Source organism: Sardina pilchardus, chromosome 5 (genome assembly GCF_963854185.1).
Source record: "Sardina pilchardus chromosome 5, fSarPil1.1, whole genome shotgun sequence".
Lineage (NCBI taxonomy): Eukaryota > Metazoa > Chordata > Actinopteri > Clupeiformes > Clupeidae > Sardina > Sardina pilchardus.
Genome location: NC_084998.1, coordinates 23,379,023 through 23,406,541, shown reverse-complemented (window position 1 = coordinate 23,406,541; position 27,519 = coordinate 23,379,023). Strand labels below are relative to the sequence as shown.

The 27,519-nt window shown below is 43.6% G+C and overlaps 2 protein-coding genes across 3 annotated transcripts; both read right to left on the bottom strand.

Annotated features, from left to right (window-relative positions):
- Nucleotides 1-96: 96 nt before the first annotated feature.
- bnip1b (BCL2 interacting protein 1b) lies at nucleotides 97-3,576 on the bottom strand. The gene is made up of 6 exons (XM_062537005.1): nucleotides 3,492-3,576; nucleotides 3,203-3,295; nucleotides 2,892-2,983; nucleotides 2,502-2,597; nucleotides 2,117-2,235; nucleotides 97-1,465 (listed from the first exon to the last, which is right to left on the bottom strand). The coding sequence occupies exons 1-6, from the start codon at nucleotides 3,573-3,575 to the stop codon at nucleotides 1,269-1,271; spliced, it is 681 nt and encodes a 226-aa protein (XP_062392989.1). The 5' UTR covers nucleotide 3,576; the 3' UTR covers nucleotides 97-1,268.
- Nucleotides 3,577-12,614: 9,038 nt separating this feature from the next.
- On the bottom strand, nucleotides 12,615-27,411 carry crebrf (creb3 regulatory factor). 2 transcript variants are annotated; one of them, XM_062537002.1, is made up of 10 exons: nucleotides 27,043-27,411; nucleotides 26,398-26,489; nucleotides 20,227-20,461; nucleotides 19,778-19,903; nucleotides 17,857-19,231; nucleotides 16,921-17,115; nucleotides 15,366-15,555; nucleotides 14,906-14,979; nucleotides 14,532-14,654; nucleotides 12,615-14,181 (listed from the first exon to the last, which is right to left on the bottom strand). In XM_062537002.1, exons 3-10 carry the CDS (start codon nucleotides 20,233-20,235, stop codon nucleotides 14,063-14,065), a joined length of 2,211 nt encoding a protein of 736 aa, XP_062392986.1. In that variant the 5' UTR covers nucleotides 20,236-20,461; nucleotides 26,398-26,489; nucleotides 27,043-27,411; the 3' UTR covers nucleotides 12,615-14,062. The 2 variants fall into 2 exon arrangements, with proteins under 2 accessions (XP_062392986.1, XP_062392987.1); XM_062537003.1 differs by lacking the exon at nucleotides 26,398-26,489.
- Nucleotides 27,412-27,519: the final 108 nt, after the last annotated feature.

The window sequence follows — 27,519 nt, the reverse complement described above, 5'->3', positions numbered from 1 at the left end:
CACTCATTTGTATGTGAGCGGCCAATGAACTGCACCTCTGTATAAGATGAGCAGTCTGACTAATCTGAAATCAAGTGCTGATGCCACTGAAGACCACTGAAACCTTGCGCCAGTTTGGAGTTTGGGCTGCATGCAACAATATGATTGCTGAGCATCCTAAGTGTTCTTTTAAATTAACCTCAAACGGCTCAGACATGTTAATATTTTAGCGAATATTTGAAACACAATACCAGACCAGATCCACAGTGTGAAATGGTAGTCTGCCCCCTAGTGGTATAAATATAAACCTTTTCACACAAGACTGAACAAAAGTGGAAAATGAATATAACAATAAATAAAACAAAATACTAGCAGATTATCAAGTTCTTCAACAGGTATGGCATGGCATCTCACAGATAGCAAACAACAGTGTAAAGTCCAACTTTGCAATGTAAACACCTGGTGGAGGGCAGTGTGTGCTTATTTCTTCAACAAACTTCCTCCTGAGGTAGGTGACTCAGGGCTGTAACAGGAAACTGTCAATAGGCTTTGTTGGCAATCTATGTCATGTCAGAAAAAAACAATACAGGCTGGTCTTAGGAAGATAAATATGCACATTATGTCTATGCACCCACCATGAAACAAATTCTATTTGTCCATTATAGGCTTTGCAGTGGTGTTTACCATATTCACCAATCAATGTTAGATCATTATATAATAATGAATATTAGATATCATAGGCCTGAGTCAGGTAAAGTTATGTTCAAGTTTGTTCCATTTGTGGCTGGATAAAATCTCTTGAAATTTGACAAAGTATCTTCAAAAACTGGTGCTTCACAATTGCATTGCTTTAGCATATTGACAATAGTCCTGGTTTTGACATCAAGTGTTTGGAATGCAGCATGTTTCCTCTGGTTCACTATACAAACTATTCACATTCACCTCGTTTAAAACAACAGCCAGAGCAAAATATACGTATAGATTATTCCACACAACATAAGTTAAAACTCTCCTATTCAAGTCTAATCGCAGGAACGTTGATTTAAGACATCTAAGCAAATGAACCATTTCCTACATTTTTACTCAACCCCTTAATTGGCTGCGATAACCCTCTCTCGAAACCAGTGTAAAAGCAGTCCAAGTCTGCTATCGATATATATCCCTTTCATTCACCCTGTATTGGCCAAGGTTATTGTCCTGCCCTTCAACAACCTTTTCTTTGACAGAAAGTGCAAGAGGGGAATCCTGTTCCTCGTGTCTCACTCATCAGGGTCATATCTTTATGACTGTCAAAGGAAAGGAAAAAGTCTCTTCTTCACAATGTAGACTACTGTGGCCAAAAACAAGGCCAGGGCCAGAAAGATGAGGAGCTTGTCTGTGACTTCTCGTCGGTTGTATTTTAAGATCAGCTTCCTTCCTAAGTGGATGGCCCCGTTCAGTGCCCTGAACTCCTCATTCGTCTCCAGAACAGTCCTCGAGGAGATTACTGTGGTAGGAAAAGGATATCAGAGTGAACATCTATGCCCAGGGTTCATACACATTTCCACCAGAGAATTTCCATGACTTTTCCATAATTTTTTCTCAAATTTCCATGACCTTATATTTCTCAAAACCTCACATCAACTAGTGCTACATTAATAATAGATATGACGCGTGAGATAACGGGATGGTTACCTAGAAGGAATGCTCTCAAAACGTACAAATTTGCCAATCGGTTGTGATGCAAGTGTGAGACATGACCTGCCCAAATGAGATATGTTTCTGAGTTGAATTGGATGAAGCAAATTTCCATGACTTTTCCAAAACTTTTGGGATGTTTTTTGTTTTCCAAAACCTTTCCAGGCCTGGAAATTGGCATTTTCAAATTCCATAACTTTTCCAGTTTTTTTAAAAAAACGTATGAACCCTGTATGCCGTGATGGGGCAATACTCAGATCTTGTACCTAGGACTGGGAAAAATGTTTGAATATATTCTCCCTTCTCAAAAAATAAAATCAGACTCATGCGATGCAAAAGACCTAAAGATATAGCAATACCTAACAAACATGGCAGAACAAAGAAAATCCGTACAGAAACATGCAAGCCTAAACTCTGTATTTTGTTCAAATAACCAATCAGAAGTCACGTATTGATTTACCCAGGTGGCTAACGGTCCCCTCACTCTGCTTGACCTGCTCAGACATCAGCCGGTTGATGATCATGAGTGACTCAGTGATGCCACTGCTCGTCTCAGCCAGGCTCTCTTTGGTGGTCTTCCTACACACACACACACACACACACACACACACACACACACACACACACACACACACACACACACACACACACACACACACACACACACACACACACACACACACACACACACACACACACACACACACAAGAGATGGAAACAAACAACTCCACTCAGCAAAAGGATTTACTCCATGCATTAATGATGGAGGTCATAAGTATACTGTATGTATCAGAGAGAGAGGAGAGAGAGACTGTGGTGTGTGAAGTGCATTTGGTTGGCTCACCTAGGTCTGACTGTACTGTTTAGTAGTTCATCCTTCTCCATATTGTCTATCAGGAGCTTGCAGGCTAGATTTGCCTTCCGCCATGTAGCCTGATTACTGAACATAATTGAGCATTAAGAAGAGTCCAGTGATACCAGATGTCGTCATTTACACACACTATTGCTTATTGTTGGCTTTTAAGCTTGATTTGAAACTATTGTTTTTCACTAATGTAATGTTTATATACTGTGTAAGGGGCTTTGGATAAAAGCGTCTGCCAACTAGCATAGCATAACCATAACAGAAAGCAACCATCAAATGAAAACAAACTTGGCAGAGTCATACACAACGATGTTTTTAATCAAGTTAGATACATTCATTGATGCTGGTCTCTATTTAGGAACACCATACCTCAATATCTGTTTTCGATGTCCATCTGCCTCACACAGGATGATATTTTTATCTTTCTCACTGTCTTGTTCCTTTGCCAGCTGTTCTAAACCCTGAGAGAAAAGGATCGAAGCTCGATATTTTTCATGACATTGAGGAGACCTTTCTGGTTGAATAGAAATAATATCCAGCCTATTGCCTCTTGACGTGTTTAACCATTCGATAATGGACCATTGAAAAATCTATACCAATCAACTACATGCAATGCTTTCCTATTCAAAGACTTCACTGACACTTCTTAAAAAGAGACGTAGGCCTGGTAGGCAACTCACCTGTATCCTGCGTCTAAGCTGACGGAACTTGACTTTTACCTGGAAATTCAATTCATCCAGTACATGTTGGGGTCCGAGGCAATCGTTTATATCCTGATTTAAAGTATAGATAATAATTGTTATTTTTTGTGCAGGCATATTCTGCCAATTTGAGCCGCGAGTCGTCATCAGAGGTCCGTTAAATTAACGCTCGATGGATTATAGCAGTCTCGTCTGAAAACGAATATTGTCTAAGAATATGACTTATGATAAAATCGTGGTAATGAGGAGATGAAATATTTATGTTTACCTGTATAAATGCCTTGAGTTGTAAGTCGTGTTTGATGATTTCTTGACTACAAATTCGGACTCTAACATCTGAAAGTACCGCCATCTTTTTTGTTTTGGAAAATGGTGCTCAATGATTGGCTAAACCGCTCTCTGTGCTCTTTTGTGGTGGTTGGCTGAACTGTATTAGGCTCATTACTGCCGCCTACCGGGCATTATTATATAGTAGACTAGATGAAACTGAATAGTTGCAATGTCCACTTCTTCCTAAATTACTACACAGTTCAGTACTAGCAGTTATGATTAACATGGAGGCATATTCCTTATGTTCATCATGATCCAGTATACAGCCTCTTCCTAAGCTTAGATGAGATATATTTAAGATGGACTGTTTAAGGTAAAAAGTATTTCACATGTGGAATGAGACTTTGGTAAGCATTTAAATTAATTCATAATAGCCAACCTGCTATAATTTTGTGTGTTGTGCCTCAGTGGTGTAAAGTGAATGCAATTATATGTTGATCTATTCATCAAGTTAATGCCTAATGTCAATATAACTATGCAAGTTCTGTTTTATTACAAGAAGAATAAAAAATATGGTTTCTAATGTTTATTTTCATATTAAAATCAATAACAGAATTAGACTATCATGGTTACAAGCAAAACTGTGGTACCAACTCCGGGCTGATACAATGGTGTGACATAATTAAGGATAATGATAGAAAACAAGAACAAATAAACAAACAAAAATAATGAGGCACAATTATACAAGCAGACATCTTTACAAAATCAATCACAACTGAGTCTCTAAAGCCTACTTCACATCTGGACATTTACAAAGCTCAATGATCTAGATGAAGTCTCCAACTAATTATGCCTCAAAAAAAGAAAAGAATAAAGAAAAATCAAAACAAAAATGGAAAAGAAAAGAAAACAAGAGAACATCAAAAGTATAAACCCAGCACAACATTTAAACATAAATATAACAACTGTCAAGATATTGTATTTGAACAGGCATATATGTGAACTACAAATATAGACATTGCTAATAGGATCAAGTTAATGTTAAAGTCAGCAGGATACGCTTCTGCAGATTTGCTTAAGAATTTCACCAAGAGTTCTAGAACAGAGCACTTAGCAATGAAATACAGCCTTCCTAAGGTGACAAGAGATTTTACACTTGGGGGGATACGCACACAGTACTAGCTACGTAAAGATCCCATGCTAAGTTAACTAGAAGTTTACCATACAACATCAGAAGCATTACATCAAGATCATGAGTTACCGTGTGACTTTTTTTCTTTCTTTTTTTTTCATTCTTAAAGGATGGGTGAGACTCTTAGTAATTGTCTTGAATTGAGTGTGTTGTATGGATTTTAGTGGTTCTTGTTTGCCGTAACCACAACCAATGTCAAGGATCAAATTTGCTCTCACACCATTATGTTTAAATTTTGGCAAGTTTGGAAGGAAATGTAAATCACTGCAATGTGTATGTCTGTCCCCCTGTGTGTGTGTGTGTGTGTGTGTGCACAAGTGGAGAGAGTTTCGCAGAGTTGTACTCGGTACGGGTTGGCCGTCTGTCGGTCTACACATGTCCAGTGCAGAGGAGGATGACCCAAACACTTCAGTGCTAGGGTGAGAGATCTGTGCCCATAGCCACCCATGCTATTCCGAATTCCTCTTTGCCTTCAGTTTCAAACAGGCCCTTGGCAATTCCTCTCAGGTTCTCACTCAGCAGTTACTCCGACAGCCTGCCATCATATGGGGGTGGGGAGGGGTTAGGGAGTGGGGCAAGGCCTTGGCACTGGTGTCTACGCAGTGAGAAGCAGCTCATGGTTCTGCCACTGCCACAGGGAGTCGCGGTGGTGCCTTCCTCAGTCGCGCCGAACGAACGAAATAAAATAAAAACAAATGGTGTGCCAAGTCTGACTCTCAGTCACTTAGGCTGTTCAAGTACAGATTTTTTTTAATTTTTAAATTTCTAATTCAGCACCATGGGTGGTGAGATACAACTCCTACCCAATGTCCCCAAAAGGAAAGTTTTTTTTGTTTTTCCACTTCATGTTTGTGTGTGTGTCTGTGTGTGTGGAGATGTGTGTGCATGTGTGTTACATCTCTACTACGACTGAGGATTGACAGACTTGCTCCAAAGAACCAAAAGGAGAAGGAAACGAAGCGATGGCCAACCTTCCAGGAGGAATACAGGGCAGGGCAGGAAAAGACAGGACGCGACCCACCCCATACCCTGCCATACTGAGTTGGGAGTCCGGGACCGGGCCCGCGAGCACCATGTTTTTGAGTCCAGTCCAGTCCAGTCCCTCCTCTCCATGGCGGTCTCTGGTTCCGGACAGATCTGGGGTTCAACAATGCGCACCCCTCGGTGTGTGTGTGTCGTGTTGCGTTGACGTGAACCTTGTTTTCATCTGTCTGTGATGAAAGACTGCGGAAGGCCATCTGCGAATGGTTTGTTTGTGTGTGTGTGTGTGTGTGTATGTTTGTTTGTTTGTTTGTGTTTGTGTTTGTGTTTGTGTTTGTGTGTGTGTGTGTGTGTGAGAGAGTGTGTGTATATATGTGTGTATTCTTCAGCGTCTGTGTCTGTGTGACATTGCTCCAGGAGTACAGAGATAAGCCAGCAGTCTAGAGCACAGTAGAGACCGAGGAATCGAGAGGCACAGTTATCTTGCACATTTGTGAGAGGACACAACTCTTGAGGGTTCGTCATTGTCTTTAGAGAGAGTCAGATCTACCTTTGCAGTGGAGAGTTCTCAAAACAAAACAAAACAAAACAAAAAAGCAGACCCATGGAAGGCAGTTCGGGGGCCCACCATGTAGCTCAGTGAGAATAATTCATCATGTGGAATCATGTATTTCTACTGAAGTCAATGTCAGTGACGTGGAAACTCAGAAAAACATGTCAAGATGAACAGCGTAATGGCATGGCAAGTCTAATTGAGGGCCAAGTACAAAAGGCAAATAATAACAATTCGATCAAACAATTCAAACGTGTGCACCAACTTATAGATTTGAGCATAAATACAAAAAGAATAACACAAAAAAAAAAGTTTACAGAAAAGAAAGGACAACTCTAGAAAGAGCTCATATGAATCTACACCGTGATTGCAGCACTCTTTGGAAAGCCTCTCACTCAATGTTACACTGGACATATCTTTGAGTAAGAAGTTCTTCTCTCAATATTGAATTGAATCAGTTGAAGGAAGACTACATTCATCATTAAAATGGAACCTGCGAGAGGCAGAGCAGCGACAGTTTCCATCTGCACAATTTCACCACCACCCCATACAATTGTTGTTTTTTTTTTTTTTCAAAATGTCACAACAAATTGTGTTTAGATTCTTGGCATGACGGGAGAAGGAAAATTGTGTATCCATAAAAAAACGTCAAGACTTTTTTTTTGTAAGAGTATATGTAGATCAAGTTTGGATTTCTCATCGGTTTGAATAAGGCACCTGATTTTGCAGGCATCGTATTAAAAATAAATGTTGGATTTGTTTGGAAACAAAACATGAGTGCAATTACGGGCTATTTGTTGTGGTTTATTGTACTATATTTCTTGTCATAAAAATAGTTGGAACGCCAAGGATAGCTTAACTGCATGTGAATATATGAGGCACCCTTTACAAATCCTCCTCTTTCTACACTTTGTGCTCATTGGTTATGCTTGGAGACGGTGGGTGGCAGCCTTGAGCACGGGCAGCCCTTGATTCAAGGCGCTCGTGTCAACAACTCTTCCAATGACAAATACGAACGCGTACACACGTCGAATGAGCTGGATCTACATGCACAGTGTCCATGCCTTTCACATACTCTCTGCATTGAAGTGCTTCATGTTAAAGATACCATATCATTACCAAAAATAAAGGTCTATATACACAACATACAACTTTAGAGCATAGGGGAGGCTCTAACAAGCAAAGAGGGACATCTGCAGTGATGATATGTAGGAATGCTTCTGTAATGCTTCTGAACAACTTCTGAGCGGCGAGATTGTGTAATACAGTATACAAGTCTATGAAAGAAAACTGTTCACATCAGGGAGCACTTTTTGTAAGAGACACTTGATCAGTGTGACAAGAGCTTAGCGTTGCACTACAAAGCTTTTTTTTTCAATTAGGTCCATGAAATAAGTGCTCAAAAAAAGCAAAACAAGCAAACAAACAACAAAATTGAAGAAAAAGGCCTACAGCATTCAACAGGTTAAATATGTTGAAAATAGGGTGTTTTATTTAGCAACAGTAACACAAGCTTCCATCAGCAAAATGACTTTATGACCTCTCCTCTCTAAACTAACAAAAACATAACATGATTCACCTGATGAAGTCAGAGACAATAACTTCACAAAAAAAAACTCATCAGAAGAATCTACCTCATAGGAAGCATCCATGAAGCTAGGAGAAAAAAAAACAAACAACTTTTTATACAAAATAAACCAAAAATAAAAGAAACGAGAGGAGAGGACAGAGCTGGAAACTGCACAGCACAACATGGTGCCATACTCAGAGGAGTAAAAGCCTGCATAGCGCACTAATAAGGATCCTAAAGTTCTAGACATGAACTAAACACCTGACTAGAAGAATATGCATGCCAAAAATCAGTCGAGTAGAGAGAGGGAGAGAGGGAGAGAGAGAGGGAGAGAGGGAGAAAGACCGACACATCTCTCCTCTCTCCTCCGATGTGGACAATCGCTATTCATTGTTATCATTCTCAAATCCTTTTTTTCTTTTTTAAAAGGGACAAAAGTAACATGATGACATTCCACCCAACCAAGTTTGATGGTACCGTGTTCCGGAGCATGGGCACCGCTAGAACCTTATTCTAGAACATTATTCTGGTTTTCTCGGTCAATCGTCTACTACAGGGACTTTTAAAAACGCAGAAAGCATTAGAGATCTATATAAAATGTGACAACAGGAATGATTCTTACACAGAGCCTTACAGTCTGTCTGAGCAGCTCTCAGTGTCAAGAGCGCAGACTTGGAGCGAGTGTCTGGCTTACTGCGGCCCCAGCAACACCCTCATGCCACAGGGCAGCAGGAGGCTTTCGCAAGGGATGTAGCAGCATCTTTCTGGACTATACAACATGTTGAGAACTATGGTCGAAACTCAGGGCAGACCAGAAACCAGAGAGCCAATTTCTTTCCCTTTTGGAGCAACGAGTGCTACCTTGAGTAAGCAGGCAATTAAGTACTTTTGCATTTCCCAGGAATATGACATCTTGTTAGACAATGTCAGACTGTGGAAATACCACATCCCAGTCATTTCAGTCCATATTGCGTTACAGGTATGAGCTTCATATCCTGGTGATTTTTCACTGATTCTTCTGTTAGTTTTTGTTTTTTAAATCAAAGAACACATTATGGCTGATCAAAAACAAATAGTCTGACAAAATGTCATAATTCTAAATTGTGTTTATGCCGAAACATGCATATGACACAAACTAGATTAGATTAGATTAGCGACAGAAGCCTTTTTTTTTTAAATTAAATAAAATTTTCTGCGAATCTTACTAAGGATATAGTAGCGTGATGCAGTAGCTTAATCTCAGTAATGTAGGTGAGGATATAAGAAATACACATTTTAAACGAGTACTGGCTTTGAATTGCAACCTTTTCCTTGACTGTTAAAATGCCACAGAGTCTCCTGATATACTGTAAAGTTGCACAGCTTGTGTCCATTCAGCTCAATGTAAAAAACAAACAAACAAACTAACCTGCGATAACATGCCACTGATGCCCCTGTCCGAGCCCCAATCTTTCTACCCATAAAAACACTAGATCGAGATCAACATGCACAATGGAAAATCCTCTACTTCTCAAGACTCCTCTCCGTCCATGCCTTGCTGTACTGATGGATGGATATCGCTTCTGAGCACGATGCACACGTTACGCAACATCATTTTCACGTACGTCTGCTTACTTGTAGACAACACTACAAAAGGAGCTACTTCTGGAGAACAAAAAAGGAGAAAAGAATAAACCTGCACTTGAAACATGCGTTTAATCTTTTTCTCCAACAAATGGATGGGTGGGGGAAAAGGCAAAAGGTAGGCTTTTCAGTATCGGTTCCCCAAAGCGGCAAATGCTTTTGCCATACAGTACAGAGATATAGATTTCCTTCTGAGCTACACACAGGAAACACGCATGGTTTTCTGCTGCGTCTCAGAGCTTCCCCCACTGCGTACAAGTACAAATTACGTTTTATGTCAATTATCATTTTAACTTTTTAAAAATATATATAGATTTATATATATGACAATAGCACTCTCTGGAATCACCCCAGAAGAAATGTGTCTACACTGTACATCAACCTGAAGAGGAACCCAGAGCAGAGTTTGATTTTTCCATAGGAAATGTCTACTGAAGGCAAATGAATTCATGACATCAGAGTCATCACACACACACACACACACACACACACACACGCACACACACACACACACACAGGGCCCGATCACCAGAGGCGTCTTACCCCTAGACCTCCTCGCCCATCTCTGACCTGCTCAGGTTGTTTAAGTCAAGTACTCTCTGCAGCATTCAAACGAGGCCAGTTTAGCAGCAAAAATGGAAGGAAAATGCATTTCTTTTTTTGTTTTTCTTAATCTTTTTCATATTTTTAACAAAGTGCTTTCTTTCTCTTACATGTAATAGAGCTTGTAATATATAACTATATACATAATATAGGTATCAACATTTAGAGAGAACACTGCAACAACAATAGTAAAACATTGGACGGTATAAAGGGAATTCTTACCTACACTGTTAACACAACAAAAAGAAAAATAGGTAGGCTATGTTCTATTTTTTTTCCTTAAAAAAAAAAAAAAAATCAAATAATGAATATTTAAATATCCATCATGCTTTAAGAGATAAAGGATTTTCCCTTCTTGGATTGAACTAAAAATTCATACCAGGGTCTGATCCTGGGGCTTGAGCTACATGGAGAAAGGCAGGGTTCAAAAGACAGTGCTGTGTCCAAGAGTTTCATGAGTCAAAGCTAAACTGATACACAGAGAGGGCAGCCTTACACCTCAACCAGCTCTAAGACTTACAGGGCCTGTAGAGGAGAGCACACAAGAGCAAGATTCTTATTTGGGCAACCCGACATTCATTCATTTATTCTCTTAAACATATTTAAAATCTTAGTCATGCTGCTCTGATGCGAAGATGCCAAAAAAGTGCGAGTCAAATTAGTGACTAAATTCAATCTGGTATACAAGTCAGGGGAGACTTTTAGGAGTGAATCTGGATTATTCTTTCAGAATAACTTTTAAGGGCTCAGCGATACACCACCTTCTTGCCAGTTCTCTAACTCAGGACAGCAAAGTGTCACTGTCAGACACTTGAATTGTTTAATTAATATCAACTCCACTGTACTGTGGATATTACAAAAACGAATAATGAAAAATATTTCAGTTAGCACTGGTAATGGAATTAATTTGATAGCTTCTCTCCTTTTGTGAAAATCATTGACAACAAGAGACAACAAAAATCTTGTCAACATCAATACGCCTAACTGGCCTCAATGCTTAAGACGTGAGCCAAAACAAACAAAAAAACAACACACGCCTCCTCAGCTTCAACTAGTACAACCAGATCAAACACAATAATCTGAGCAGTACATATCAAAGACACAATGTAACAGAGACTAAAACGCAATATCTATGTACAGCATTTCAGATCGAGCAAGCTGTTCATCCAAGACATCCGACAGGACTTACGGAGGAGCAAGTAGGTATCTAAGAGATCATATCGAATGATTCTGTTCTAAGTTCGTCAAGCATCGAACTAAAAGTGACCTATTCACAGAGGGAGTGCTGAAGGCTTCCTAATGTGCTCAGAAACACCCCATGGAGGATAAAAAGACCAAAAACACAGCCTTTTTTTCACAACCCAATCAGAGAGACTCAAGGCAAATCAGTAAAAAAAAAATAAAAAATATACAGACTTTTTTTTACCTTTTGATTTTCCTCCCCATCTAATTTCCTCTGATGTGGCATGCTTGGTAAAGTGGCATTTTAGAATTCTTGTGTGGTTTTTGTGAATGAAAGAATACAGTACTAGAGAACACAAGACAAGAACATATATGCATATCATATACAGGGATTTGTACACTAATCTACAAATAATAAAACTACCCAACATAATAAACCTTTTGGTTATTTATCATTACACAACACATAGGCAAAAATAAAGCTAAATATAAAGGTAACCTATTTCATATATATATATATATATGTATATAATAAACGCCTGGCTAAGCACTAAAGCAACCACAACCAAAAAAAATAAAATAAAAATAAAGTAATGGGAAAATGAACTGCAGGAATCAACTCAACATTAGTGCCTCGCCTGCGATGGATCAACCTCCATGCTGACAGTACAGGGGGACACTACGCCCGTGCACGTGAATGCTTCTTTTCTGTTGATAATTGGACCCAAGCTAATTTCACAGTTCGTTGAAAATCCCTGACCCCAGTCACTTTTCCTACATTCAATACGGTGTCAGGTAAGCTGTGCAAAACCTTACTTAGTCTGGCTAGTAGCCATTTATCGTTGCATGTGTCTTTGGTAAAAAAAAAAGCGATCAAAATATAGTGTGCAAATATTTTTTTTATATTTCATATACGAATATTTATCTTTAAAAGAGCCCCCCAAACGCCTCCCCACCCACTTTAAAACGCCCCTTTCAGAGTACCAAAAGAAAAGAGTAAAATTAAATGTATCTTATATCAGAGCCATCTTATGGTACAATGCACAGACTCTGTGGCATATGTCTGCATTTCCCATGCTCCTATGTACATTCAGAATAGCTTTAAAGAGCAGAGATGCAACACAAGTCCTCTGACAGCAGCCTGCTTGCATCTCTGCCGCCTCCCCTTCGAGATAAAATGGTCCACGACAGGCTCTCCACTAGGACGACTGAAATCAGCTCATTTTAACTACAAGGCACAATGAATCTGTTATTCAGTACAAATAAGATCACACACGCGCGCCCACACACACACACACTCACGCACGCACGCACACACGCACACGCACACACCCCTCTAAGGAATCTCCAACACTATGTGAACAGCTCCCCACACCCATACCCCCCCCCCTCCCCCCCCCCCCCCCCCCCCGTCCAGCCTTACACCAGACCCAAACTATCTCTCCTCCTCCCCCAACTAGCTGCCACACTGCCAAATTAGCCCGGGGTGTGTGCTATCCCTCCGATCATGTGAAGACACTTCTACCAGAACAGACAGAGCAAAGGAAAAAAGGGTCGTCAATATGGTTCTCCATCTAGTATACAGTTAGAAGAGTTATCCCCAACCTGAACGAAACCCTCCCCTTGAATAGAATGGGATCTTAATATATATATACATACTTTTTTTTCCATCTGTTCAAGTTGGTTTTACAAATTCAGCTCTGCGGAGGGAAAATAAACTAGAAACAGCCACGGCATTAAAGGAACAGAATTACAAAGCCCCTTTCGACGACTCTACTGATCGCTCCCACCCACGACGAGACCTCATCGGAGCAACGACGCTCCTCTGAGCCCATCTCAGACTTAAAGAGTTGTTTTGTTTAGAAAAGGATGCTTCTCGTTCTTTTTTTTCCTCACTTTTGTTGTTTCTTTTGAGTTTGATTTTCTTTGCGTTGCCTTTGACGCAGTTTGCAAAAAGGATCACCTGCTGACTGCTACTGTACTAGAATGGGAAAGCGGACGGAGTTCAGAAAGCGTACACATCCACTGCGGTTGCTGGGGCGAAGAGCCATCGTGTTTACACAGAATAATATGGAGAAGCAGGTTGTCTGATTATCTGATTACAAGACAAAATGGACACTAGGGCCCATTTCTACAAACGTGATTGTTTTTTTTTTTGTTTGTTTTTCTTCGATTACAAAAATCCCACAGCTGTGATCACTCTTGACTATGCTCAGACAATATGCAGCCTGATGAAGTGATGTTCACAATCTACACCTGCTTTCCCATGTTAGTAGAGGAGTATCCTTCAGGCCCTTTCTTGGACACTACAGAAAATAGCTACTGCAATATCAGATTATTTTGATTTTGTTGTTTCTTTTTCTCTCTGTCTTTTTAGAGAAAATTTCCAAACAAAAACATAAAATAAAAGTCAAAAGTCAAAAAAAAAAAAATCTTCACAGGAGGTATCTTGTATATTGGCTTTAAATGGCGCCCTTATGAACAGGTTCTGTTTTTGTTTTTTTACCAGCACATGCAGAGATGGTTGGAGAAAGACTACTGAGTGCAGGGACTATTACCACGGTTTTGGATGTATGTGTGTATATATTTTCATATATATATATATATTTATATATCTATATATATGTGCGTTGAGTGCGTAAATACATACTGAATACCAGGGCTGGCATGTATGTACTGACAGGGACCGTTGAGGCCGCCGGGGGTGCAGAGGGGTGTCGAGGGAGGATGCACTTCCAGGTCAGGAGGTCATGCAGACAACGGGCTGATACAGAGCATGGAGGAGAATGGCGCAGATGGCTTTTCAGGTGTTCTGTGCCCAGCTGTCCGACGTGGGTTGATGGGGTGTGGGGAAGGGGGGCACCTCTACACCTTCGACGTGGGCACGCGCAGCCCCACCAGCCCCCCTGTGGGATCCCCTCGCCCAGTGGTCTCCAGAATCTGGTTCACGAAGTCCGACGTCTGCCCGGCAACTGGCGACTTCACTGCAGGCACAAGAAAAGCACACACACACACACACACACACACACACACACACACACACACACACACACACACACACACACACACACACACACACACACACACACACACACACACACACACACACACACACACACACACACACACACACACACACACACACAACTTTGAGATAAATGTAAGACCTTCATCTCTCAGTCAAGAATTTCCTCATTCCTCTTTGGCAACTGTTGCAAATACTTCAAGTCTCATATCATCTGAAATAAACCTGCGGCTGTTTGATTTTCCTATTCAATTCGGCACTGTGAGGATAATGTTTACAGACTTTGAACATCCAGAAAAGGGAAGTTACCCAATGTGTCATCGATGAGTTTGTCAAGCTTATCAGCCATACATGTTCCCTTGTCATCTGATGGATCCTGGACTCTACTAACGATTTCTTCCTTGATGGCGTTAATCACAAACAGCAATCGATCTAAAGACACAGACAGTCAAACAATCATCTCCATGAACTCATGCCCCTGTAATGTATTCAATCATTCTGAAACATATCATCTCTTTCAGGAACATCATCATCTCTCTCACACCAGGCCACAGATCATGACTCATGTGATCTCTTTTAAGAGGGCCTTGCTAGAAAGTTAGTGAGGCAGACACAGTATCTGAAATATGGCGGAGTGCGGAATGTGCCTAGGATTGTTTGGTTTCCACTGGGAAACAATGTACCGTATTCAGTGCCAAGTCCCCACAGCTTGACCTTGTTGGCCTCATACTGGGCTTTCTTCTTCAGCCTGCAAGCCCTGTGAGATGAATGTGAGACAAAGAAACAAACACACACTTAAGACTGACATACTGGCAGACAAGCTCATCGGTCACAAGACTTTTTTTCACACTCAATGATTGCCTGTGTGCTAGAATGACTAAGCAGAGCTGTGTTTGGGTATTTAAGACCCTAATGAGAGAGAGATAGAGAGAGAGAGAGAAAGAAAGAAAATGAGAACAAGAAAGAGAGAGAGAGAGCGATAAACAGGGGGAGAGAGAGAGAGAGAGAGAAAGAAAAAGGGGAATTAAAAAACAGCCAGAGACGGGGTTTTCTTCTCATAATGCAAATCACACTAAGCACGGCGAGAAGGCGAAAGCGCAATATTGGATGCTGGGTGTTGGGTGAAGCAAGACACACGCATACCTGGAGGCCAGCTTGTTTTTCTCCTTGCGGGAGCGTGGACGGGCAGTGAGGGGCAGCTCACTGACGGGCGTCAAGTCACTGATGACCTTATTTAGCTTCCGCAGCTCGTTGCCAATCTGGAGGAGCTTACGAGGGTTTGGAGTTAGGTCCTCAACGTCGGTCCGTCGGGACTTCTTCAGGGTGTACTTGCCTGTACACACACACGCACACACACACATAAATACTCAGTCAAGACTCACAATGATTTGTGGCACACCTGTCAAACTCAAGGCCCACGGGCCAAATCCGGCCCACAACGTAATTTTATATGGCCCCCTATCTAATATCTAATGTCTATCAGAACTGGCCCACCGGTATTTTGCATGCACCGTCTGTCTGATTATATTGCTAAATGTTGGGACTGATGGGCACTGAAATCTGTGGGGTATTTGATGGTTCACTATTAAGTTTCATGTCGTTGAAAGAGTGTCAGGATTTCCACCCGCAGTTTGCGAGACAAGCTGCTTTCATTCATTCATTGAACGTGTGCTGTGTGCAGAAATGGAAACCTTATTGCGTAGCTAACTCTGTAGCACAAGCACTGATCTATAAAGAACACTTTATTTGAGGCCCGGCATAAATAGAATTAAATTACTTGAGGATTGCTCGGCATACTTAGCGCCGACTTCACACAGAGATTTGCCCACTTTGATGCCCAAACGAGTAGGTTTGAACTGCTCTGTAATCCGTTTGCAGTAGACCCCAAACACTGATGAACTTGTATCGAAGGGGAGATGTCAAGTATCTGGTTCAGCAGTTCACCTCACAGTGCAGTGAACTGAGCTTTAATGTAGCACAGAGGTAGGTTTCCTTTTTGCACTTTCCTCTTGGTAATGCTTGGACTGTTAATAGTTGGATGTTTGGGTTTTCATTGAAGGAAATTAGATTTGTTGCTGGCATGTGGAAAAAAAAATTTAACTTGGAATTTGCTCTGGATAAGCTGCAGAAAGAAAGAGAGGCATAAGAAATGAATGCAGCTTATTTTATTTTGACCTGAGTTCAGGCTTTTTACTGCAATAGCAGAACAGATAATAGGCCGAAGACTTAGGCCCCGTTCAGATTCAATATGTGTAAAACTCAAGTTCTTATATTCAAATAAATATTGAATATGTCCAGCCCTCGACTTGGGCCCAGTTTTTTTTTTTTAATTTCGGCCCACTGTGTATTTGAGTTTGACACCCCTGATTTACGGGAATGAAACAGTAGTTATGGCCATCACTAGTCTCCATGTATCAACAGACAACACTCTTAACCACAGGGAGATCTTTTAAATGGGTTTTCCATGGGATACTTGGAGGTGGAACCTCCACTCGACTTCCCATAGTGGAGTTCAGTGCCTCCGCCTTCCTGTATTGGGACACCTCAGGTGACTGATATCACACTTCTTACTACAGGCTGTGCTTAATGACATGACAGATGATTGTGTGTGTGCGTGCGAGAGTGAAGTGAGTGTCCATGCGTGTATGTGTGTGCATATGAGTGTGTTTGTGCGTGTGTGTGTGTGTGTGTGTCTTACCCTGATGCAGGCCATTCTTCTGGTACATGTTGCTGGGCAGGGTGTCGCGGTCCCACTCGGAGGGCTTGAGCATGCGCTCCTGCTTGGAGGGCGTCAGCTGCTCGCTGTACTCCCAGAAGTAGCGGCGCTTCCCCCTCTTACGGGAAAGGCCTGCCGTCAGGCCCTTCACATCCTCCACCATATCAGCATCACAGCCTGGGAGAGGGAGAGGAGGGAGGGAGGGAGGGAGAGGGAGAGGGAGAGGGAGGTAGAGAGAGAGGGAGAGGGGGAGGGAGGGAGAGGGAGAGAAAGAGAAAGAGAAAGAGGGAGTGAATAAAAAGAGGGAGAAAGAGAAAGAAAGAAAGAAAGAAAGAAAGAGAGAGAGAGAGAGACAGACACACATACAGAGAGAGACAGAGAGTTGAAGCATGAAAGATTCAGAGATACAGTGGGAGAGAGACAGCGAGCGCATGTGAAAGATCGAGAAGTAGAGACATAAACAGCAAGAGAGAGAGAGAGAGAGAAAGACAGAAAGAAATGGGAGGAATAAAAGGAGGGGGGTTCGTGACAGGAAAAGGGGAGGAAGGAGAACAAGCAAAAAACACAGCGAGAGAATGAGTCATATTCAATAACTGCAGTGGTGTTTACAGAGCCTGTGCTTGGACAGACCCACCAGAATGACCCGACTCCGCAGACCGATCCACCAGTCGCCATGCAGTGACCGAGCACAAAGCACTCGTTTCTTTTCGACCTACAGCGTCTTGTAGCCCGCTAACTACCCCGATAGCACCTCACTGCGGGATAGTTGGAACAGTTCCACGGTCAGACTCTGAATAACTCGTTTTGCTGTGTCATGCAGCTCTGGTGATATCACTGGGAAAACCCCTGGATCTGAACTACTCTTCCTCAACGTGCGATTAGCGGTGGTAATTGAAGTGTTTTGCAAGTCGTTCGTACCTGGTTCGGAGAAGGCGTCGCTGATGTCGTCGTCTTTGTCGCCCTCGTAGTCCTCGTCCTCCTCCTCGTCGTCGTCGTCGTTCTCCGAGAGCTCGTGCTCGCTGCCGAAGCCTTCGTCGTGGTCTTCGTCGTCCAGCTCCAGTCCCGCCTCGTCGTCCTCCTCCTCTCCTTCCTCCTCGTCCTCCTCTTCCTCGTCCACTTCCTCCTCCTCGGGCAGCGCCTTGCCCGCCAGTCTGGCCCTGGTGAGGAAGAGCGAGTAGTTGTGCTCCTCCTCCTTGGTCTTATCGCCCGCTGCTGCCCCTGCTGCCGCGGTCACCGCGACACCCGCGGTCTCCGCGTCGGCCGTCGCCACGCCGACCACGGGCAGAAGGCTCTCGCTGGCCCCCGGTATCGCCGGGAAGTGCAGTTTCACGGGCAGGCCGCGCGAGGTGCCCACCTCCGGGCCCGCGGGCAACTCGAGCTTGACGGAGCCCTCCGCCACGGCTTTCCGGTCCCCCGCGGCGGGCAGAGGGCCAGCGGGCGCGGCCTGGGCGGCGGCGGCGGCGGCGGAGGAGGAGGAGGAGGCCCGGCTGGCACCCGGGCGCGGGGGCACCAGACTGGCAGTAGTGGTGGCCCCTTTGGGGAGGTCCAGGAGCGAGCAGGAGCCGGAGGGCGAGGCGCTGGCCTGGGGGTCGGGGAGCTTGCCCGGGTAGCGGTGAGGGCCGCTGATGCGCACCTTGGCCTTGCGCACAAAGTCGCTCCCGCCGCCGCTACCGATGCCGCCGCCTTCCGTCGCGCTCGAGCCGAGCGCCTTGGAGGAGCCCTGGTGCTGCGTCTTGGACATGGTCTCCGTGCTCGTGGCCACGGGCCAGGTGGCCTTCTGCGAGCCCTCGGCGAAGTCCGGCAGCTGGTTCTGGCTGCCCGTGGCGGCCGACGAGGACGAGGCCGCGGAGCAGGACGGGAGGGAGAGCGGCGGCCGGCCGGCCTTCTTGCCCTGCGCGGACGAGAGCGAGGGCAGCAGCATGGGCTGCTTGGGCCCCGGCGGCAGCAGCAGGTCGGGGTGGTAGAGCGTGTCGCACACGGGCTGCGAGTCCTCGCTGTTGAGCTGCGCCAGCGTGGGCGTCCGCCCGATCACCTCCTCGTCCTGGTAGGGGCTGGAGAAGTCGTCCAGGCCCAGGAAGTCCACCTCCTTGGTGCCCCAGATGTCGCAGCTGGTCAGCCGCGTGTACTTGGTCAGGTCCTCCCAGTAGCTGTCCCACTGCTCGAAGTTGGAGCTGTGGGCCAGCTCGCTGCTGTCGCCCAGCTCCGCCAGCGGCTCCATGCCCTCCATCTCGCGGCACTCGCCCACGCCCAGCATGTCTCCCTTGGGGCTCTGCCGGCACGTCATGTCCCTGTCCTGGGGAGCCCCGTGGCACAGAGAGGACGCGGGCATTAGGTAGGCGTAGACACTTACATATACATAGACATATACATACATACATACATACATACATACATACATACAGGGCTGATGGACTGGAAATTATCTGTGGCTGAAATAATCAAATACGTTCAAAGGAAATCTAGAGAATAGCCTTTTTTTGACATCGTACAAGGCCGAACTGGAGTCTGAATTCAGGCACCAAGAATGAACACTATCAGGCCTACACATATGCAAAGGCTAGCCACTGACAAATATTCAAATCACTTCGATCTTGTTTTATGTTGATTAACTCTAGGTAAAAGCAAACCACCAAAAGCAAACCCCATCACCTCCCTCCCCCGCCTCCCCCTCATACTTCTCCTAGTTAGAGAGTTCCATAATTATAGTCGTTGACTCATAAATGCATGACATGTATATTGATGATTGGAGAGTAAAGACATTGTATTCAACAGGGCCAGTCATGTCGTGGTGGAGAGGTAAAGAACTGCTGCGCCTTCTCCGTCACCTGTGGCTACTCACCAGTTCGTACATAAAGTCTGGGTCTGAGCTGTTGGCCAATAGATCTGTGCTAGTCAGCGCCTGGTCAGCAAAAGTGTAGTTCTGAAAGGCATCCCCAAAGGGAGGGTCCATCCCACTCATGCTGGGCTACAACACACACCAACCAACAGCAGTTAAACGCTAATTAGCAGACGGACATGACATGTTCGACACAAAGCAGATGAACACACCGACATTTAACAAGACTGGTAGATGGTGCAACTTTGCTACATTTCTGCCTTTCATTTCATAAGGAATACTGCAGAGCTTAGTTGTTAACCTGTAACACTTCACTTGTAAAGACATTTTAGTTTTTTCAGTTTCAGTTGCAGCCATTTCAGTTTTTCACTGCGTCTCAAGGGCTTATGGAGATATTTGAGACACGTCTGGCTCGAACCATATGGCATCTGACGGACATAGCTGCAACATACCTGAGGCATTGCCAAGCACAGATCGCCAGTTCCTTATCGGAAACTTTTCTGCCGCCACTTGTAACCTGCTCTCTGTTTTCTTTCTTCCTTCTTATGCCAAAAAAAAAAACTCCAGTAAAAAAAAAAAAGGTCTCTGGGTGGTAAACAAAGTCCTTTTTTGTGTCTGCTCGCCTGATCCGGAGGCCTAGCAGCTCATTTGGATACGGCTGTGCGGTCCTCTTCCGTTGTCTGGTCGCTGTGGATAGGACGAACCCAGAACAGAACAAGAACAGAGGGAAAGGGTTAGAGAGCTTTAGAGATGTAATAGGCTCAACAGAATCAGAGAAAATGACATGTCAATGAGAAAGACACACTCACACACACACACACACACACACACACAGATATATACGGTATACCGCTCCAGTCCCCGAACGAACATCAACGAAACATCCTCTACGAATAAACGAAACTGAGAGAGCTAAACAAAAACAAACCAACCGCATGCCGTTTCGCCAATCGAGACTCAAGAGAAGCGCCGAGCCGGGGAGAGAGAACGAAGGGCGATTGCCTGTCAAAAACGTCTGTGCATTTAAATACGGCCCCCACAGACAGCACTACGTTCACCGCGGAGCGAGAGTCGGCACGGTACAAAAGGGGGAAGGAGAGAGAAAAAAAAAAAAAAGATGGCCTCCCCCTGCCTGGCCACTTTAGCCGTGGTCAGAGAGAGTTACGGAGGTCGGCAGAGAGAGTCTGGTCATATCCATGGAAGGACAACCGCGACAGCCGGCGAATTTTGTCTGGTCCGAGGCAGATAGAGGGAGAGCGAAGGAGGAAGAGAGACAGATGGACAGAGAGAGAGATAGAGGCACAGAGAGAGAAAGAATGAGAGCGAAAGTGCGAGAGTAAGAGGGAGCGAGAGAGACGAACACGAGGGCTATTTTTGTAACAGTCACAGTTCCCTCTCCTCTCTCCCTACTGCTGCTTAAGAGGGACCCGAATCGCCTCGAAAAAACAGGGACCCAAATAAAGACGACTAGACGCCCTCTGCATAGCCAATCAGTTGTGATATGCCATGAGAAAAAGTATCTGTGACGGAGAGGAAGATAGACAGATAGAGAGAAATGAAGAGAATGAGAGATAGTGAGATGAGGAAAGAGAAAGAGAGAGGGAGGGAGAGAGGGAGAGAGAGAGAGAAAGAGCGAGAGCCCTGCTGGCCAGCTGCAGCGCAACAGCAAAACAATCCAGCTCCTCTTGTGGCTGATGACATCATTTCCTGCCGGTGTGCAGTCTCGAGTCAAATAAGCATCTTATCATCCCCGAGCTTCTGCACACGGCAGCTCGGCTTTGCATACTACCCACAGCAGGAGGAAAACAACAACCCAGACAACACACGGTCTCTCTCTCACCCTCTCTCTCACTCTCACCCTGTCTCTCTCTCTCTCTCTCTCACTCTCACTCTCACTCTCACCCTCTCTCTCGCGCTCATTGCTAAAGCGGTCCCTCGACCATTTTTATTCTCTACTGCAGCCTGCCTGCAACCACTGCACAACTGTGCCATAGTTCAGTAAGTTAGGGTTAATACATGACTGAACTTGGAGCTTAAATGTCAGTGGAGGGAGCAGAGCAAGGAGGGAGGAGGGACATTAGCCCATCTGGCTATCTGCCCTGCTCAGCCATCCCCACCTGTTGGCCGGGCTCGCAGCGGCTATTTGGGAAGTGATTGCGGGGAAAGCCCTTTAACCCGCTGCATGCAGTGGACAGGCTGGACTGTCAAACCGGTCACCCTGAACTATGCAAACACATACACACACATGCAAACACAGTCAGACACACACACACACACACACACACACACAGGCACACACAGACGACAGCCTAGGGACAAGAGCATAAAGACATATCTCATCTCCGGACTCTCTGGTGAAGGCCACGAGCAGATAGGGACTATTCATAACAGAGATTCTTAACTGGCTTTGTTCCCGAGTAAACTGCTCTCTGCCATGGCTTAGTCCAAACAAATGAAATAACTTAGATGCTATCTGACTGGGATGCTTACTCCCATGGGCCTATGGACTAAATGGATACCTCGGACCAAAACAACACAAAACAGCACACAGGCCTCGGTCTGTTGCGGTAAGCCAAAACACACACAACCTACTCCTCTGCTCTAGGCTGACGAGCCAAACCCACATCAAGATGTAGGGACTGGGAACTCACTATAGGCAGGCCTCCATCGGAGGGGTGGGATAAACGGTTGTCTTTCAAATTCCCTCTCCACGCAATAGGATAGCGCTACAACCAATCATCTTCGTGTTTTCAAGAAGCAAGATGGGGAATTCATGCTTAACAGTCACAACTTACAGTCGCAGGTCTGTCGTCATTATGTTAAGCCCGCCCACCAACTCTATACACGATGTGATTGGCACGATAGAAGTTTAATTTTTCCAACGGAGAGTTGATGGCCTACCCCGCTAGGGTGCATCTAGATTTCTAGGCTACCTCTGCTCACCCCTGAACACAACAATTCAAAGCCGACAGGTTGGTTAAAGGTGGCACACCTGCCAAATGAAATCCACGTGCAGCAGCCAGGACCATTCACAGCTCTTCTTGTGACAGATGATCATGTCATTCTAATGAAGGGAGTGTGTGCATGCATGTGTGTGTGTGTGTGTGTGTGTGTGTGTGTGCGTGTGTGTGGGCGGGTGTGTGTATGAGTGGGTGGGTGGGATAGGCGTACTATTTCCACGTGAGGAGGCCCATTATAAGGTGCTGCTCTGAGCGGAGCCACACGCATGAGCCGACAGAGTCAACATGAGATCACACGGATGGAGAGAGAAAAACAACGGCGAGCGGAAAACACACTCGCCTGCCTCTAGAACTCAGGTTACAGCCATTATGCTACAATTTAATCCAGCGCCCCCAACGGTAGCACATCACCACCGGAGACGTCAGTATTCTGTGCTCATTTTTAATAGTAGATGCAAACTCAGGACTATCTATAACTACACCTACAGCACGTGCTACGGTACACTTGTTGCTTTACTCTTACATTTAGCCCAAATAAGAACTAACATAGCTAGAAAAAGATCTTACTGCTAAGTTCTGTAGCTCTGGCAGCAGAATGAATGGGTATCTTAGTTTCCTCTGCAGGCGAGCAAATTTCCCCATATGAGATCACTTCCCTATTGCGTTACTTAGGTACCATATTAGTTCAAACTTTGTCAGGGGATTTTCAAACAAGCTTAATATTTACCTAACCAAGAACACTTGGCCATTATTTAAGCACTGAACACAGCTGTTATAACTAATCCATAGGAGTAAATATTATATTTAGAGTTAATATACTTATACTTTCGTGGAGAATTTCCTATTTGTAGTGTCATGTATTTTTATTATCAGATAAGAGATGTAAATTTGGTTTCTAAAACAGGCTAAATCTAATCATGCCATAATATAGTTATCCGTCCATGTAACTTTATAACAACCTCAATGTTGCTTGTTTGACTGTAAGACATCTATAAATGTATTGAGCATAATATTAGCTAGATAGGGAACATACTGTGATCATAAAAGAGGGGTGTGTATATAGGAACTCTGTTCCTATACACTTTCAGTTAACCTTTCATAAAGGTTAAGTATATGATCACAGCAGTAAAGTGAGCCACAAAGCAAACATGCCAAAACTAGAAATTGGTGTCATTCTCATTCCCTCAGCTCATTTCTGGTCACAAAGCAGCCACATCAAGGCAGCAGGGTACACCAGTAGGGTTTGGTTCAGGTTCAGCTGTGTCAGACTACTGTACTGTCTGGGGGAAAAAAGTGCAAAGCCGAACCAAACAGGCTTTGTTTTGATGTCTTGTTTCTTTTACTCTTTCTTGCTGTCGCTCTTAGAACATCAATGGCAGAATAAAGGGCTACAGTCTGCACAGTCCCACAGTTAAATCAGCCCAAGAGCTAACCAAAGCAACCACTGTCAGTAGCATCACAGCAAAGGCTGAAATACTGAAATTTCAAAACAAGGATCCTCAGCTTCTACTGCCATTTCTAGTCCCTTCTAGAGGTCAGACTTAGAGGATCCCTGTACAATGACTGCAGAGAGTGAGACGTCTGTGTGTGGGCGTGCTGCGTCCACATCAGCAACCCCACAGACGCTGCAGGCATGCTACAGCTCGGCTAATAAAACAGGAAACACAAACTGTCAATGTGTCAAAATGAAGTGCTGAATTTGCATGCAAATTCTGGCAATCACAAGCAAAGAATTTTCAGGCGTATCAGGTCATGTCTGATGATCGAATCATTCAAATCAGCACAGCCTTGTGATCATGTCCTCATATAAATATAGAGACAAAACCAACATGAACATGCATGCTCTCCCTCTTTCTCTCTCCCCTTCTGAGCATTCACTGAGTAGCAGTAGCAGCCAAGCAGGTGTCTGCCTTCCGGCTGATATGCAAAAGACTCCTGCCTCTGCCTGTGCCTTCCTTTGGATGAATTCATTTACATGATAAATAATAGACTGATTATTAGCTGTGACTGCTTGAGAGCCAGTAATCATTTAATAATTTCTTGATCTCCAAGCATATCAACATGTTGCTAATGCTTGTATTATCATTTTCAAAACAATGCCTACATTGATGTGAGCACACTGACGGATTTTTGCACTTCGATGAAGACTAAACAAACATTTTGTTTGGAATGCAAAATGCCGTCCTTCTGGATGTACAGGCATACTGTACAGCATGTACAGGCGCACTGACTAAATCATCACTGTCCAGTCCATAGATAGGATTACAGCTTGGAGTACAGAATATCTACGACTACTGCAATATAGGCATATGTACATATATGTATATATGTCGGATATAACTCTAATTTGATTAATGCCCAAAAGTAGAGCAAATAGTTGTGGGCTATGCCCGATACAAATACACAGTCCTAGCACTGTAGGCTTGCGCTACAGGGTAGATGTTTACAGGACAATTTGTAAACACACAATTTCATCCATTGTTTTGATCGATAAAAACACTTCCAACACATAATAACGATACATTAATCGCGATCAGCCCAGACGGGCATTCTGAGCAAGCAAAGCCATCCATTTGTGTTTCCACGTTTAGCAGTTCGGTAATTAGGTTGATTAAAAAACAAAGCTAACGGGCTCTTTATTTAGGGTTTGTTGTGCAGTGACAGGACACGATCACAATATCTCGAAAACAAACATGTCGATCGTCGGTCTCATATTGCTTTAATACCCGCACAATCTGAACGGTTAAAATCTGATTTCTTCCTCTGACCTACTAACACACGAAAACACCCTGAACTCAACATGGACCTCTTTGCAAACAAATAATATGTCAACCTAACCCACGTTCAACTCGTGCCAACGCCCACGAAAAGTCGATGTGCCATTGGCTACCACTCTTATGTTAGCCCGCCTCCTCGGTTGTATGATTGGTATGTCATCCCTTCTATCAAAGGGGATATTTTCGATAAATACCCTGCCTATTTCACGATAGGTTGAACAGGCAAGCAACAAACAATATTAAAAGGCCCGATCACGTTACATAAATGGCTGAGGACATAGATAAACCCAAGAAATGTAATCGCACGGTTTTCAAGGCAACACAATTATAAACCACATGATCAGTAAGTGCAGTATTAGTTTAAATACCCACTTAAATGAGGCAACCGATTATAAACATGTACAAAAATACAAACGGCCTGGCTGGAAGTACAGTCTCTCAATTAGTCTCTCTCAAGCAAATTAACAGTTATAATCTAAAAAACTCCATAGCATATAAGCCCTGTGGAAAATTCAACGTGTTATTCGCTATAGAACCAAACAAACATGGCATACTGCTTTCCGAAGCTTTCCTTCTTGGCATTACACAGGTGGGGGCGTGTACCCTTATGGAGCTGTTGATGCAGCTTTTAGTTGACCTATAAATCCATTAATTAAGTAGATGTGTGATCATGATACATCACTGATATGATCATACCATTATCAAAACTTGCCAAATAGTGACAACTCAAATCTAACGACATAGTTTGTGCCATGGTTACCTTGAAATGCAAAAGCAGGAGATCGACCAATAGTTAAAGCATGGTCATTTGCGTTACCTATATGACAAATGGCTTAAAAAACGTGTAAAATCCTATATTCCAGCTGGGTCGAAAATTGAATATTACCTGTAATCTCATGTTGGACGAAACTGTGTCCAGGAGTTCACATGCTGCCAGTATTAGTTTTCCAAATCGATAGGGGCGGCCATGTACGACTGCTGTTGTTTTTAAGACAAAATCATTAACATCAACGGTTTTTAACCTAGCTAGCAAGGTTATTCAAAACCAAATCAATCATAAAACAGTGACTATGCAGTTGAAATGGAATTGAGGGGGAATGCGTTAATCATACAAATCGAAATCGTGATAATACGGGGTTTGCTAGCTAGCACTCCGTCTGAAATCGTGTAAAACACGGCCAATGATAAGACTGCTCTTTATCAGATAAACGAACCATATAACTGCTATCGAAACACAAAAATAACATGCAGTCTAGAGGCTTAAGGGAGAAACTATGATGTTTAACTACGAAATCTTCGTTAAATATGGTCAGGTTTAACGCGGAACTAAATCTTGTTTCTCAATAACTATGGCCTCCGTCCCTCCCCTCTCTACAGTAACGTTAGCAGCGAGCAAGCTAACCTCCTTGCTAGCCAACAGGCTACAACAACTTAGCACAGGAGCTAACCAGAGATGACACTATTTGCAAGAGATCTGGGCAAGAAACTCGACTGCATTTCAGTAAAACCTCAATAATACAGCTGGACTTACCTTTGTAACATCCATATAGTTATCTCTACAAGGTTTATCTCCGTATTTTCACGTCTTTAAACGAACTTTCTATCATTTCGTCGGAGTCCACGCTGCCTTCCTCTCTGGTTTGTTTTGTTTATCTTCTTCCTGACGGGTTCCTGGAAAGCGCGTGACTCTCTTTTCACGTGCTTTTCTCTTGACCAATCAGGGCTGAATTTTGGGATTGACCCAAAACAATACATTTTCGTTCATTTCAGCCAGTTTGCAAATATAGTTTTGTGACTATATTTACAATAAAAGGTTGTCACTTCAGACAATGCATATGTATTTCCAAAAATCAGTTAAATATACAGTAACACTAGGAGGCAATTAGGCTACTTTATCACAAAGACAGAAGATGTAGGACGCATCATGCAATATGGCATTCCACAATGTCTATACAATTTCAAGTCTTTCAGTTTAAAGATAAATAGCTTCTTTCACGAGGGCATGTGC